The sequence below is a fragment of the Nerophis lumbriciformis genome, linkage group LG27, assembly GCF_033978685.3.
Source record: "Nerophis lumbriciformis linkage group LG27, RoL_Nlum_v2.1, whole genome shotgun sequence".
NCBI classification, from domain to species: Eukaryota; Metazoa; Chordata; class Actinopteri; order Syngnathiformes; family Syngnathidae; genus Nerophis; species Nerophis lumbriciformis.
In genome coordinates, this window is record NC_084574.2 from 16,568,920 (window position 1) to 16,585,000 (window position 16,081).

General features: G+C 39.9%; 1 protein-coding gene across 2 annotated transcripts in view; it reads left to right on the forward strand.

Annotated features, from left to right (window-relative positions):
- Positions 1-16,081, forward strand: part of pnpla6 (patatin-like phospholipase domain containing 6) — a 58,256-nt gene that overhangs the window by 11,857 nt on the left and 30,318 nt on the right. For both annotated transcript variants that reach the window (XM_061922766.2, XM_061922765.2), the window contains exons 2-13: positions 1,238-1,326; positions 3,490-3,543; positions 5,848-5,935; positions 6,018-6,100; positions 6,183-6,274; positions 6,348-6,488; positions 9,086-9,245; positions 11,514-11,594; positions 11,853-11,981; positions 12,170-12,250; positions 13,811-13,946; positions 14,023-14,085. In XM_061922766.2, coding sequence (XP_061778750.1) covers positions 1,279-1,326; positions 3,490-3,543; positions 5,848-5,935; positions 6,018-6,100; positions 6,183-6,274; positions 6,348-6,488; positions 9,086-9,245; positions 11,514-11,594; positions 11,853-11,981; positions 12,170-12,250; positions 13,811-13,946; positions 14,023-14,085 — 1,156 coding nt within the window. In that variant the 5' untranslated portion in view covers positions 1,238-1,278. The remainder of the gene's footprint in view (positions 1-1,237; positions 1,327-3,489; positions 3,544-5,847; positions 5,936-6,017; positions 6,101-6,182; positions 6,275-6,347; positions 6,489-9,085; positions 9,246-11,513; positions 11,595-11,852; positions 11,982-12,169; positions 12,251-13,810; positions 13,947-14,022; positions 14,086-16,081) is intronic.

Sequence of the window (16,081 nt, forward strand, 5' to 3'; positions counted from 1 at the left end):
ACACGGGCTCCATCTAGTGGTACGCCAAATAATCACTTGACTTGAAAAAAATTATCTGATTATGACGTGCATTTTCATGCATCACATCTTAAATCAGAATACTTTACATTGACATGCGCAGAACCTAACAAACGGAAAGGTGTGTTGTTATTAGTGCAATGGCGCCATCTTTTGGATGAGTTCGCTCACTGCATGTGCTGAATAAGCACATGGCTTGTGCATTTCTGCTTGTCCGATGTTATCACGGTATTTATTTATAATTTTTCCTTCTGTTCACTACTTTTGTTTTACCACTCTTTTTAAAATAGTGCTGTTCTGGGCTTTTTATGTTGCGATTATGTACGGTTTGCAGCGCATTTTTATGTTACGACATTATGTGTATGTGTTTGAGGCTAGCAGTTAGCACTTGGAGTAGATGTAATGACGTGAATAAAACATCTCGTTAAGACGACAACTGGACCCCTTCTTTTATTGTTACATCGACACATAACACTCCAGACCATACTTTTGTTTTTGCTAGTTTAAAAGCAACAAACTCAACAGCATATAACGCTACTTCTGTACATGTTGAATGGGGGTAGACAACAGCAAGACAATCACTTCATTCCGAGACTATTATACAGTATTTAGTCCCTGCTCCACCACAAAGTATAACTAACATCAAAGACATGCACAGTAAGGATAATTCTAACCCGAATATTTCATGCGCTACAATCCGAATGACTTTTACCATAAACCACCCGTCTTGATCAGAATTAAATTTTTATTGTGTGATGTGTGTGATCAGGTCAGAATATTCTGAATGGCATGTTTACATGAAGCATTTTTATCCCGGTTAGTCTTTTAATCCGATTAAAAGTGTACATAGCTAATGTTATTGTTCAAACTATGTGTTAATGTTGCATTGGTCAAAATATTAAATATGGTTGTTAAATACAACCTCTGCCTTGTATTTAATAAATAAATAGGCCTACTATGCTACTGTATCTTACTGTTTTTTAAAAGTATTTTCTGAGGTGGTACTTGGTGGAAAAAAGTTTGAGAACCACTGCGCTACAGTGACGCTGCGGATTCTGTCAACTGTGGATATCAGTCTGTTATTTTGTGGGACTTTCAAGACAAATTTCTTGAGAATTGTATGGCCTTTCTTTTTGTTAACATTTTTGTTTGAACACTTTAACATCAGTGATCACGTTTACATGCACTAAAACGGTTTGTTTCTTTGTTTCTGTTTAAGTGGCCGTTTATGGACCATCCCTATGAAGAAACAGGGTTACAATGGGACAGAGTACCTCGGAACAAGAGGTCCAAACAGACGACCCCAAGGTTTGTTGTTTTTTTTTTATTCTAATTTCCAAAAATGCATGGCGTCATGCAACAGCTCTGGAAGATGGGCTGGCCATTAGGACAATAGAGATTGGTGCTTTTGCCCAGGGCGTTACAGGACTATTGAATGGAAGACTGACAATTCTCAGTGGCAAGTGTATTTTTAGGGTACACAAGCTGCTTTTGTACTCTCGCCATCTGCCAGCACCACTCACAATATCCCCACAGTCCAGCCTGAGCATTTGCTCCTCACACACTTATCCGGTATTTTGCGATAACAGGCATGCAGACTCTTTGGACAGAATGGGGGGAAAAAAACATTCTCCACCCTTCCACAGATCTGATAGCAAACCCCAAAACAAACATGTTTATCTCAGTCACTAAATCTGTCTGCCTCTTTTTCAATTAAGATGTGCTTTAGAGATGCGCGGTTTGCGGACACAACCGCGGAGTCCGCGGATTATCTGCGGATCGGGCGGATGAAATTTTAAAAAAATAAGATTTTATCCGCTCGCGGGTCGGGTCGGGCGGATTAATTCGATTTTTTTTTTTTTTTTTTTTTTTGCGGGTGGCAGTTAAACCAATTGGGAAATATATATACATAGTTAAATGTTGTTACCCACATACGAAAAACGAGCAGGCACCTGCAGCATATGCCACAACAGAAAAAAAAAAAGAAAAAGAGATGGACACTTTTACGGAGCGGAGGGACGCCTCGCGTCCGGGACCGAGGCTCCTTCCCCCGAGAGGGCCCCACCGGGAGCCGTAGCTGAGGCGATCCGCGAGAAGGGCCCGACGCACGTCCAGGGTCACTACCGCGCCCACCGCACCGACACCCCGCCTCGTCCGCTTTCGCCGCGGCCGGCGTCACGCGCAGCAGGTAAGCAGCTTACCTGCCCGCCACCCCCGTGGCCGGGGGCTCGTAACATGGGTCACTCCGCGCGCTCCGCCCGCGCAGCTTACCTGCTTGCTCGCAAAATGATTATTAGCATTCAGACAGGTTAAAATGTTGCTAAAACCATCACTTTTCTATCAGTCACAGTGACTTTTCAAAACAAAAATATTACAGCAAAAATCATATGGGTTGATTGACATGTTTATTCTGTAAGCTAACTTCAATAGTTTGAAATTATTTTGACAGTTAATGCCAGTTATCCTGTCAACCTTTCACAAGACTTCAATTTGTTAATTGAAAGTATAAATAGTATAAACACTTTTAACAGTATGTCGTGCTGTGAAATACAGCCGACAGGATGGCGCACCAAACACAAAGCAAGGCCATGCTGCAGGAGAACAAAGGACTTCTTTCATTTAAGGTTTGTGATAAACCATCAAACTCATTCGTTAAAAGGACTCTATAGTAATATAAAGCGAATTTTTCTGGACATTATCATGCAAGAAAAGTTTATTTTTGGGATCGCGATCACCGCGTAATGATTTTTAAAGGTTGCATTACATTATTAACTGTCCCATGTGATCAGCCAGTGCGATTGGAAGTCCATGCTCAATTATTGCCTCCGTAAATAAAACTTCGGCATTTATCACATCCAAAGAATCTGTTTGGGCGACGAAAAACGTTGAAAGTTTTCCACTTGTATCGCTAGCAACGGCATTAGACTTGTGTTTTTTTGTCCCAACGTGGTCTTTTACATCACTAATTCCTCCGTGTCCGATCGAAAAATCTTGTCTGCACAAGGTGCAATTCGCGTAGTTTTCACCCTTTTTTTTTTTTTTAATTAATATTAGATATATAACAACGGGCGGATGGCGGGCGGATGCAGTTCTGATCAAACGTTACATCGGGTGGATGGCGGATGGTTGACGACTTTCTGCCGCGGTTGCGGATGAAATAAATTGCCTATCCGCGCATCTCTAATGTGCTTACTTTGATGTGTCAGACTTTAAGAGATGAACATGTCCTTAAAGCACTTTGTCTCAAATAGTGGGGCTGTTTTTACTGTTTTGCTGATGTTTCACCAAAAGCCAAACTTAATGTACTTTGAAGATATCATGCAGTGAGTATTATTCCTTTTTAATGTAGACAATATTTGTCCTCTTCATGCATAATTTGTTATATTCCACTCCGCAGTTACAATATGATTGTATTCATATATTTTATTTCATTTGAATTTGTAACGTTCCTCTTTTTATTTGTTACTTTAGGTCGAGTTTGAAGACATCAAGACATATGTGGAGGAGGAACTTCAGACGAGCATGGTAAGTGATATGAGGGTACAGTTAAGTTCAGCAAGGTTTGTTAATACAGTAATACCTCAACTTCAAGTTTAATTGGTTCTGTGACGGAGCTTTTAACTCGAAACATTTGTATCTCAAATTAACGTCACCCATTCAAATGACTTAAAATCTATTTAGTCAGTGCTTGGCCCCCAAAACAGCACATTTAACATGTAACATGCCTTTTTGTAAAGAAAAAAACACTTTTAGATAAAAGTTATTGTATCAAAAACAATAGTATTAGACTGTAGTACAAACAACTGCAGTAGTTTTTTTTTTTAAAGTAATTTAATAATGCACAGTATTAATCTTGGAGAGTGTAATTCTTCGGTATCCCTTTCCAGCTGCTTTGCTATCAAACAGCTTCTCTATATTTTAATGGATACATGTCCGTCGTTTAGATAATATTTAAACATTCTCCTGCTTTAGGATGGTGGAGACTAGCAGTGCTGCGCTCGTACTGCTTTACCAAGTCGACTACACAATCTGTCATATTTTCTTTCTTTTACCTCAACGCAAACCATCCACTTCCTTCTCTCATCACTCTCCTTCACACTCAAGTTCTTCGTTCCAGTGTTCGGAAACCAAAGTTATGTCGATCTCTAGCTATAAGCAAATGCTAGCGAGTAAGAGCGGATGTTTTGGGGCGCATCTTATGGGGTTCACTGTGCCATTTGCTAAGCCAACTAATGGGGCAGGTACTTGTGTCTAAAATGTTTGCTTGAAATTTTAAGCATAACAATTAGCTGAGAGGAAGCTATTATTTCGAAATGCATAAGCTAGGGCACTCTTAAAGGGAACCTGCACTTTTTTTGGAATTTGGCCTATAATTCACAATCCCTATGTAAGAAAAGAACACATGTGTTTGTTTTGTAAATAAACTCTAGCAAAAGTCTTCTAAGAATGGAGCTAATGGCTTCGCTTTATTTTGCCTATAAGCGCTCTAAAAAACATCTAAAAGCGTAAATCAATGTGTTTTATACAACCTGTAAACATATATGTAATGTAGCCAGTCCCTTAATACACAGGCTTACCTGGGCGGAATGCAATGATTGTTGTTCATAGCTGTCAATCCCAGACAACTCAGCTTCGTCTAGCAATTGTGTACTCTTTGTCCCTTGTCCGCGTTGATTTTTCCTACTCGTCCGAGCGGGGCCCGAACCCAGGTCGCCAGTGTGAAAGGTCAGCGTAATACTACAGAGCTAAAAGCACAGGCAGTCTCACGGATCACCAGCACTTAATCGTAATCCTTATGCAGGTTTAAAAAAAAAAAAGTGCCGCAAACGTGCGTCTTCGCTTGTCTTTCTCGCCATTCAAAGTGTACCAACTTCTTGGTTTATGGAGATTTGATTTGATTTTTATTAAGGATCCCCATTAGCTGGTTGCCTCAACAACCCACTAGTCTTCCTGGGGTCCACAATTCAATACAATTACAAGTAAAAGCATATAATTATAACTACACAATACAGAAAAAAATAAAAATAAAAGCATCAATAAGAAAACAAGCAAACAATTTACAGTCACAGAATAATAATTACCATATAAATATAACTACACAATATAAAACCAAACAAATCATCAACGAGCAAACTAATTTAAAGACTCAGATAAAATATTCCTTTCTTTTTAAAAACCTGTTTGCTTTCAATGCCGGTGAGAATTTGAGGCAGGTTATTCCAGAGCGATAAAGATTTATAAATAAAAGATTTCCGCAAAGCATTCTTCCTGGGACGAGGGAGTACAAAATACCCCTCACTGGACGCTGTGGTATTATTATTATGTATCATCCTTCTAGTGTACATGTGAGAGGCATGATTTATATTCTAGAATTAACTCTCACCAGCTCAGAGCCGATGCAGCAGCTCACCGGCTCAGTATGTCAATACAGCAGCATAAGTTAGTTAGCTCTCTGTGATCACGGGGCGGCTAAAAATAGTTAGTCAGCGTTAGTGCTCATAATAACAATTTAGCAAATACTTGGTTAATATTCAGGCACAAGATGTAAATAGAGTATTTTTGGTGGTTTTTTAAAAGTTTTTTAGAGGGCTTTATGAGCAGAATAGCTGCATTGTTAGCCACCTCGTACTTGCCATATTTTATGACTTAGAATGCATAACAAAAAAAGAAAAACGTATGTGTTCATGTCTTACACAGGGATTGTGAATGATATGTTAAATTCCAAAAAAGTGCAGTTCCCCTTTAAGTTAAGGGACCACTGTAATATCATTTACATTTTTCAGATGTTGAGCAGAGTTCAATTCTTTAGTGGGTTTTTTTCTTCTTTAGATGATGGGGATTGTAATTGGCGCTGGTGTCGCCATAGTCCTCATTGCCATCCTCATCTTCTTCATCCTGCGAAGGATCCAACTTCGAAGTCAGTGTTTTTTTTTCTTTTCTCAAAAAAATGTATCATATATATTTTTGTTGTCCTGAGATTGATGTTCTGTTGTGGACAGACCTAGAAGCACAGGAGGCTCCTAAGTACCGCTTTCGTAAGAGGGACAAAGTCATGTTCTATGGGCGAAAGATCATGCGTAAAGTAAGCACAGCTCTCAGGGGTTCAAACCAGACAGTTGCAATATTTCTGCTTCTCTTTTGTCACATTTAATGTTTCTCAACAGGTCTCCCAGTCTACGTCTTCCCTGGTGGGTACGTCCTCCTCCTCTAGGCAGCGCCTGAAAAAGAAGCAGAAGATGCTCAACATTGCCAAAAAGTACTTTTAGAAACCTCAGTCTTACCAGCCACAACACCGCTCATCTTCTCACGTCATTTCCTAAACTTTGCAGGATTCTGCGCTTTAAGAAGGAAGTGCCTATTCTGCAGGCTAAGGAGCCCCCTCCCTCTGTCCTGGAGGCAGACCTTACAGAGTTTGATGTGGCCAACTCTCACCTTCCTTCTGAGGTGCTCTACATGCTCAAAAATGTCCGGTAGGTTGTGCACAAATTCACATGCTTAAGCTTTGTAAGTCATGTCTACTTGAATGTTTAAATCCAAAGCTTTGGTAGGTGACAGGGCTCATTTAGGACTCTGTTCTCCCGTTTGCACTTAAATAGGTTGTTTGCAAATTACTCAAAATCTTTTTTTTCCCAAACCAAAACATATAACTAGTGCACCACCGGGTAGCTTACAATGCATCCGCAAAGTATTCACTTTTTCCACATTTTGTTATGTTACAGCCTTATTCAAAAATGGAATGTAGCTTAATTTTTGTCTTCAAAATTCTACAGCCATTACTCCATACTGACAATGTGGAAATGTTTATTTGATTTAGTTTTTCAAATGTATTAGGAATAGAAAAATACATGTACTGTACATAAGTATTCACAGCCTTTGCTCAATACTTTGGAAATGTGGAAAAAGTGAAGCGATGTGAATACTTTACGGATGCACTGTATGTTATCATTAGTGGTTTAACAAAACATATTTAATAAATAAATGTCTATATTTGTCACAATTTAAGGTTAAACGTTGTAAAACACTTCCGCACGGACCAAAATAAATGTTGGCTTTAATTGGCTTTCATTACCCTTTTGCATTCCTACGGCGCGTGCGCACCTACAATAGAAATCTTTGCGTAAAACAAAAGGTTTAAAAGAGAGATGCAATAACCGCCTTGCGAAGTTTAAAGAGGTGAGCAAGACCATCATCGTTTTATATACTGTACACACTGTAAATATGTTTGTAATGTCGTAATAGGCACATTCATAATATGTCATTTCGTATTTTGCTCATTTAAAGCATACGGCGGTGAATTAATTTCACAGACACATTACACAATGTTCGCTTTTCCCTTGAACAACAACAACACTACTACTCCTCATGGCAGACTTCATGAGAGCCAAAAAAGACTACTTTGGGACAAATGATGATCCAGAACATTACATTTTTGAGCCTGGATACACGAAGGATGATGTGCAAGTCTTAGAAGCTGTGTGCTAAACAGATCCAACTTTAATAGAGCACTAAGTATTATGTAGTATTAATAAGTGCTGAACAAGATAAACGGACTACTAACATAATAATAAAACAGTGACTTATTGTACAATGTTTGTTCTCACTGGGATGCCGACTGATGGAATGTTCATATCTTCCCATTTAGATGAAGAATTAATCGTAATCCTTACACAGGTAAAAACAAAAAAAAGTGCTGCTAACAAGCATCTTTTAGTGTCTTTCTCACCACCTCAGGGTCTACCGGTAAGTTGAATGTCACAGTTGACCAATTAATCGGTTTATGGCCACATTTGTCTACTATCCTGGTGAGAGACATGATTTATTATCTAGGGTTTACTTTTACCAACTCAGAGGCGATGCTGCAGCAGCAGCGCAGTATGTCAATTATGTAGCTGCATACCCTAGTTACTTCTCTGTGATTACAGCGCCGCTAAAAATAGTTTGTTTGCCTTACAATAACAATATCGCTAATACTTTGTTAATATTCAGGTCACAAGATGTAAATGGAGTATTGTTGGCAGTTATTGGATGTGTTTTTAGAGGGATTTATGGACGGAATAATGTACTCCCATTAGTTGCATTGTTAGCCACCTTGTACTTGGCGTATTTTATGAATCTGAATGCATAAAAAAATAAAAACGTGCTCTTGTCTTATATGGATTTTAAATGATATATAAAAATAAAATAAAGTGTAGTTCCACTTCAAGAGTTCTGCTTAGTACGAACGTTTGTGAAGCAATCAGAGGGACTTTCATGGACAGTTTTGTGTCTTGTATGTTCGTGTGTTCACGAATCAGAGTGGCACCTGACAGTTAAACAATAATTTTCTAAAAAATTAATTGCTTGATTAATATAGATCAATTGTTTTTCTTATTATGCTGGCTAAATTCTTGTTGACCTAATATGATCAATAAAGCGATCAGCTCCTCATCCTTTTTATAGCGCCTGATAGACGCTATTTCCATCAAATAGTCACATAGTTCAATGATGATCTCATGGTCTAGCTGAAGTGATTGTATACTTTGAACGTCCCAAAATGTCCAAATTGCATCCTTTCTTCTTTTTCACTAATGCAGAGACACAGCAGGTAAACAATGTGCATTTTGCTTTTTGCTAATTAATTCAGAGTAGCATTGTGGTCCTTTTATCTTTGTCGATGAATGTTTCCAAGTGTCTCAATTGAAGCAATTAGAATAGATGTAATAGCTTCCTGGAATCGTCTTTTATAATTTTATTACATGCGGTGTACACTGCATCCAAACTTCAAGTGCAATACAATGTTTCACCAACCAGGGGTGCTAGACTTATTGCAGCCTCAGAAGCGCTTAGAAGCAAAAATACCTAAATTGATGGGAGAATACAGACCAGGAACGCCCAGGGTTGCACCCCCCAGAGTGCTCATTTTGGATGAAGGTGTGCAGTGACAGACTTAAGTTTAGTGGGAAAATGCTGCGCAGCCAGTATTCACGCAATTGCGCAGCTTTTTTTTATTCATGCACATCCCCTTGCTTTTTTAGTACAATTGAAGACATGTATTTGCATATACGTGAACTCATATCTTTCATTACAGAGTGCTGGGCCACTTTGAGAAGCCCCTCTTCCTGGAGTTGTGCAAGCACATGGTGTTTGTGCAGTTTCAACAAGGAGAGTATGTCTTCAGGCTGGGACAACAGGACAACAGCATCTACGTGGTTCAAGATGGAAAACTAGAATTGTGCCTTACTGGAGTGGTATGCAGTTTTTATGATTTATTTAATCCCAGTTCATAGCAAGGAGTAGGGATTTATACCGAGTGCTGCTATTTTTTGATACCGGTTCCTAATTAGGTCGGTCCAAGAGGACTGTTAAAATTAACAGCTGTCAGTACTTTTTAATCCAGCTGACTGTCGTAATTACAACACGTGCGCACTGTCGCATTCATTTAGGTGCCACTGAAAAGCATACAAAAAGACATGGTGAAACAGCCAATGGGTGTCGACCTTTTATCGCCCCACTTCCTGTTATGAAGTACGCGGAAGTAAACAGAATCCTAGATTTATGCTGATGCTGTCATTGAGAGGAAAAGGGGAAATCATGATTACTTGACAAACACCTCCATGGAACCTTGCCAGCCACAGGCCAGTACACTAGCCCGCAGGCATGCATCCTTCTTGGGCCATCTCTGTGCCTGCATCCTTGACACGCGGCCAACTCAAACTACCAAGCTAACTCAAAAATACAGAGCCGAACGTTTCCGAAATGACTTTTACGTGTCTGGTGATATTTTTCTTTTGCAAATTTTAGGACTACTTGTCATCCAAACGCTGTGTGATAAACTACTACCGGTACTGCCAATGCTAGAAATTTGTGGACGTGACCAGCGATAACTGATGCATCTTTGTGTGTGCTTTCTTTTGCTTGAAAGCATGTAAACTCAAGTTTATTGGTACATTGTTATTTTTTTCTTATTTAGTTATGTATTTACTCAGAATGTTAATCAAATGTTAAACTAATACTTAGTTTATTTGGTTTTTGTACTGATGCTTTAAAACTGGCAGGTTAAAAACCATGTAAAAAATTGTAATATTAACCAAGATCGAATTATTTTGTTTTCATTTTTCCCAACCCTAGAATCTGATAATCAGCCTGGAATAATCTTAAATAAAGAAGCAATAGTAATAAAAAAAAAAAAAAAAAAAAAAAATTTAACATTTTTTTTTACACTAATTACATATAGTACCGATTATTACTAATGAATACCGGTAACAAAAATGGTATCAGTAACGATAAAATGTCAATATACCAAGGAGTATTTATTTTCACACTTTTTCGCACTCCTTGATGAAGGTACAAACCACACACAAACAGCTTATTGATCAACAAGGCAGTTTTGCACAGCAAGGAAATTAGAATTTCAGGGCTTCACGGTGGCAGAGGGGTTAGTGCATCTGCCTCACAATACGAAGGTCCTGAGTAGTCTTGGGTTCAATCCCGGGCTCGGGATCTTTCTGTGTGGAGTTTGCATGTCCTCCCCGTGACTGCGTGGGTTCCCTCCAAAGACATGCACCTGGGGATAAGTTGATTGGCAACACTAAAATTGGCCCTAGTGTGTGGATGTGAGTGTGAATGTTGTCTGTCTATTTGTGTTGGCCCTGCGATGAGGTGGCGACTTGTCCAGGGTGTACCCCGCCTTCCGCCCGATTGTAGCTGATATAGGCTCCAGCGCCCCCCGCGACCCCAAAGGGAATAAGCGGTAGAAAATGGATGGATGGATGGAAATTAGAATTTGAAAAACACAAAGCTTCTGCCACTGCCACTGGGAGTTCGGCTGCACAGCTGTAACGCAGCCACGACGCAATCGCACTTGGTGGAATTTAGGGGTCAGTTGTCAGTCAGTTGGAATTGTTTTGTCTATTTCTTCTATAATAACGTACGAGTTTGTCATGGTAATCTGCGTATAGTGACCACATGCTGTTTCCCTTCAGCGTTCGCTATAGACCGGTTTGACTGTATTGTTTGTTGTCAATCTGAGGTAGCATTATATTCAATATAGTCTGTTTAAAATGAGGTACAAAGGGTAATTTATTCCGTTTCAGACTTTATCTCTAAATGTCGAAAGTGGCTCAGGAGATAGAGCAAGACATCTTGGCGCCAGGGTTGGTGGTTCAAACGCAGCGTCCTTCATCCCAGCCACTGCTGTTGGATCCTTGGGAAAGACATTTCACCTACCTTGCTCTCAGTGCCACCCAGAGTAGTCTATAAATGTGAATGAGTGTGTAATGGTGATCAGAGACTGTTGGTGCAAATTAGCAGCCACAATTCATTCAGTCTACCCCTCTAAGCAGCTGTGGCTGTAAATGTGTCTTACCGCCACCACTATGAATAAATAACTCCTCAGTGTAAAGCACCTTGAGTGTTTAGAAAGGTACTCTATAAATCAAATGTAATTATTATTATTAAGGCTGCATAAAATGTTTTGGATTTTGTTTTATACACTTTTGCTTACTTTTGTCTCCTAGGATGGCAAAGAAAGTGTGGTGAAGGAGGTTTTTCCAGGAGACAGTGTCCACAGCCTCCTCAGCATCCTGGATGTTATCACAGTATGTTCCTGGCATTTGTTTGACACACACATGTGCAGGCGTGTATACAGGCATAAACCTTTCACCATAAGACCTAAGAAGGGGGTTGGCATCTTCCTGCTTTAAATCCCTTCCAACTGACACCATTAACTCAATGATTCACTCTTGTATTCACTAACAATTGTAAAACAAATATTTTGTACATAAATATGTTAATTTTAGGTGTTTTATTCTACCTTTCATTCTTGTTTTTTTATTTGTATTTTTCTCTGTATCCAGGGCCACCAGAAGCCTTACAGAACAGTGTCAGCACGGGCTGCTGAGGTTTCCACTGTTCTTCGTTTACCAGTAGAGGCCTTCCTGTCTATATTTGAGAAGTACCCTGAGAGCCTGGTGCGGGTAGTACAGGTTAGTTTTGTTCTCTCATAGTCATCTTGTATAGTGTGAGTTCCTGATTTCTATTATTAGCTAAGCTTATTTACCGTATTTGTTTTTTATGGATCAAATTTTAGATCTTTTGATGTAACAAATGCATGAATTCATACAGCAGATGTTGCCTGGGAAAATAATGCATCTGTTAAACTTTTATCTTCCAGATCATTATGGTCCGTCTCCAAAGAGTAACAGTCTTAGCCCTGCATAACTACCTGGGCCTTACAAATGAACTCTTCAGCCATGTGAGTTCCTCAAAACACACTTAGATGAATGTAGGTACTAGAGATGCGCGGTTTGCGGACACAACCGCGGAGTCCGCGGATTATCCGCGGATCGGGCGGATGAAATTTAAAAAAATACGATTTTATCCGCTCGCGGGTCGGGTCGGGCGGATTAATTAGATTTTTTTTTTAATTTTTTTTATTTTTTATTTTTTTTGCGGGTGGCAGTTAAACCAATTGGGAAATATATATACATAGTTAAATGTTGTTACCCACATACGAAAAACGAGCAGGCACCTGCAGCATATGCCACAACAGAAGAAAAAAAAAAAAAGAGATGGACACTTTTACGGAGCGGAGGGACGCCTCGCGTCCGGGACCGAGGCTCCTTCCCCCGAGAGGGCCCCACCGGGAGCCGTAGCTGAGGCGATCCGCGAGAAGGGCCCGACGCACGTCCAGGGTCACTACCGCGCCCACCGCACCGACACCCCGCCTCGTCCGCTTTCGCCGCGGCCGGCGTCACGCGCAGCAGGTAAGCAGCTTACCTGCCCGCCACCCCCGTGGCCGGGGGCTCGTAACATGGGTCACTCCGCGCGCTCCGCCCGCGCAGCTTACCTGCTTGCTCGCAAAATGATTATTAGCATTCAGACAGGTTAAAATGTTGCTAAAACCATCACTTTTCTATCAGTCACAGTGACTTTTCAAAACAAAAATATTACAGCAAAAATCATATGGGTTGATTGACATGTTTATTCTGTAAGCTAACTTCAATAGTTTGAAATGATTTTGACAGTTAATGCCAGTTATCCTGTCAACCTTTCACAAGACTTCAATTTGTTAATTGAAAGTATAAATAGTATAAACACTTTTAACAGTATGTCGTGCTGTGAAATACAGCCGACAAGATGGTGCACCAAACACAAAGCAAGGCCATGCTGCAGGAGAACAAAGGACTTCTTTCATTTAAGGTTTGTGATAAACCATCAAACTCATTCGTTAAAAGGACTCTATAGTAATATAAAGCGAATTTTTCTGGACATTATCATGCAAGAAAAGTTTATTTTTGGGATCGCGATCACCGCGTAATGATTTTTAAAGGTTGCATTACATTATTAACTGTCCCATGTGATCAGCCAGTGCGATTGGAAGTCCATGCTCAATTATTGCCTCCGTAAATAAAACTTCGGCATTTATCACATCCAAAGAATCTGTTTGGGCGACGAAAAACGTTGAAAGTTTTCCACTTGTATCGCTAGCAACGGCATTAGACTTGTGTTTTTTTGTCCCAACGTGGTCTTTTACATCACTAATTCCTCCGTGTCCGATCGAAAAATCTTGTCTGCACAAGGTGCAATTCGCGTAGTTTTCACCCTTTTTTTTTTTTTTTAAATTAATATTAGATATATAACAACGGGCGGATGGCGGGCGGATGCAGTTCTGATCAAACGTTACATCGGGTGGATGGCGGATGGTTGACGACTTTCTGCCGCGGTTGCGGATGAAATAAATTGCTTATCCGCGCATCTCTAGTAGGTACTAATTTCCTCTTCGTCTTAAATCCTGCGCTTCACTTTTAAATAGGAGCTGCATCCCTCACGTCAGCCGCCTCCTTCTCCCCACCCAACTCGTACCAGTCCCACCCGCCACGGCAAGCGCTTTGGCAGCCTGACAGTGCCTGAGGAGTTTCGAGAAGCTGCCATAAAAGGTGATATGGCAGGTAAGGAAAGACAATTTGAAGCTTTGAAGTATGTAAAAATGTGAACTCTCTTGAATTAATTCTATATTTAACTCAGGCGATCAAGAGAAAGATGCACCAACTCTTTGTAGGACCATCTCCATGCCTGTGGATATTGCTGGTGAGATTTTGGAGCACACTTGTTCAAACAGAGGGACAAGCAGTATGGATGGATGGATTCCTTAGTAGAAAGGCATACAGTAGAACCGCAATTTACAAATTTAATTGTTTCTTTAACAGGGTTTGTAATTTGCAAAGTTTGTATAGTGAAGCAAATTTCTCCACAAGAAACAATGTAAATATGAATAATGGTTTTCAGCCTCAACACAGTCCCTTATTTTAGTGAAGGTTTGTACACTTTGAACTGTCACTATGGTGCCCTCACAAAATTATCCGAAATCACAAAAGTCCCTCAGTTTAACCACTATATTGCTACAATAATAAACTTTTAAAGAAGTAAAATCCACCCACAAAAACATTGGAAAGGAGCTGAGGAAAAAGTATTAGACAGGGAGAGAGAAGGAAGGATGCGGTGGGGAGGAGTTGGACGTCTGGCATGTGCGTGCTCTTGTGCCGCTGAAGGAGAGGTAGTGTCTTTTTTCCTCCCCATTCTTGCATTGTTTTACAAAAAGGTCTGGTCTCATCTTTATTAAAACTTGCTGAAGTACAAGGCCTGCTTGGTCAATTCTTCCATACTTGTGAGCGGCATTAATGTACTCCTCAGTACAAATAGTTTTTTTTTTTTTAACTCCACAGCGATTCTTTCTTTCTTTTCATGCTGGTCTGTTGAGTTTTTGGGACTCATTTAGTTACGAAAATGGACAAAACTTTTCAAAAAGCGAAAAAAGACAAAGTCGTAGCCTGACATAACCAGAGTTGAGAGCTTGACTTAATGTCTAAATAAGTGCTTTCACCTCGCTGTGATGTCACAATGTAGCCATACTCAAAACCCCGTATTTAGAGGCATACAAAACTGTGTGCAAGTTTGTGAATAAATGCATAAGCCTTTTGATTTGATATTTTTGCGTTGTTTAACATGAGTATCCAACATTATAGGAACATTAATTAAGTCAGAAAAGACTGAATTCACAAAGCGTAGTTGTTTTGCTGACCTTCCACTTCTGGCTAAAAATCCAAAGCATTACAAAGAAGGTCAGCACAGCCACGTTCTGCTGACACTTCCCCTATTCCCTCAGTTTTATCACAATCTCTCTGTTTGCCAGCAAATCTTCATGCTTGGCAGCACATATTTGACCCTCGTGTTGAGTGTTTCCTCAGCTCTCATGTTTCAGCCACTGACACCCTCATCAACTTTACTGTTCATCTCAAGCAGTTGGAAACTCGTAACAAAGAAATTGTGTCTGGTCAAAATGCCTTGTGATTTTGCAGTTTCCAATACATGATTCATAATTAAAGGTGACCTATGATGATTCTAATCTACATTTAAAACACTTGTGGTCTAGATAATATTAATTGGATATGCTTTGGCGTAATTTGTGTGTAAAGTATGCTCCCCTTCCACATTCTCTTTAAGTTTGCAATGGAAACCTCCACATCCCACCCTCTCCAAAAGTATCAGATGAAGATCACTGCTATTTTTTTTACTTTGACATGATCGAAAAGATTTTAAACAATATATAGATTCCCCGGTCACAACATTGGGTACACCTGCCGACTCTCGGATGGATAGAGAGCTTCATAAAAAAAAGCTGATTTTCCCAGCTTTTATCTTACTGCATGTCTGTGTTATTGTGCTCATGCCAGGATTAAAAAAAGATAAGATGGAAATAATACTTAACCATGTAGTAATGTCATAATCGTGCCATCTTTTCCGTCTGAGTTTGGAGGCGAATCTAATTTCTTAGTGACCCGTCTTGACAGAACAGTCCCATGTAAAATGTAGTGAACAAGTAAACATATACAGAAGGAACTTAGGAAGGGGATTCATATGGCCCAAATCGTCACGGTTTACCTGACACATGAAATGTGACAAATCAGGGCGGTGCACTATCCACTTTAGCGGCCAGATGGCAGTAGAGTTTTGAATATCTTAAAATGTGTTTTGTGGCAATTCCAACCGAGACCATAGTGTCAGTTGCTATGTAGAATGGCGCTTT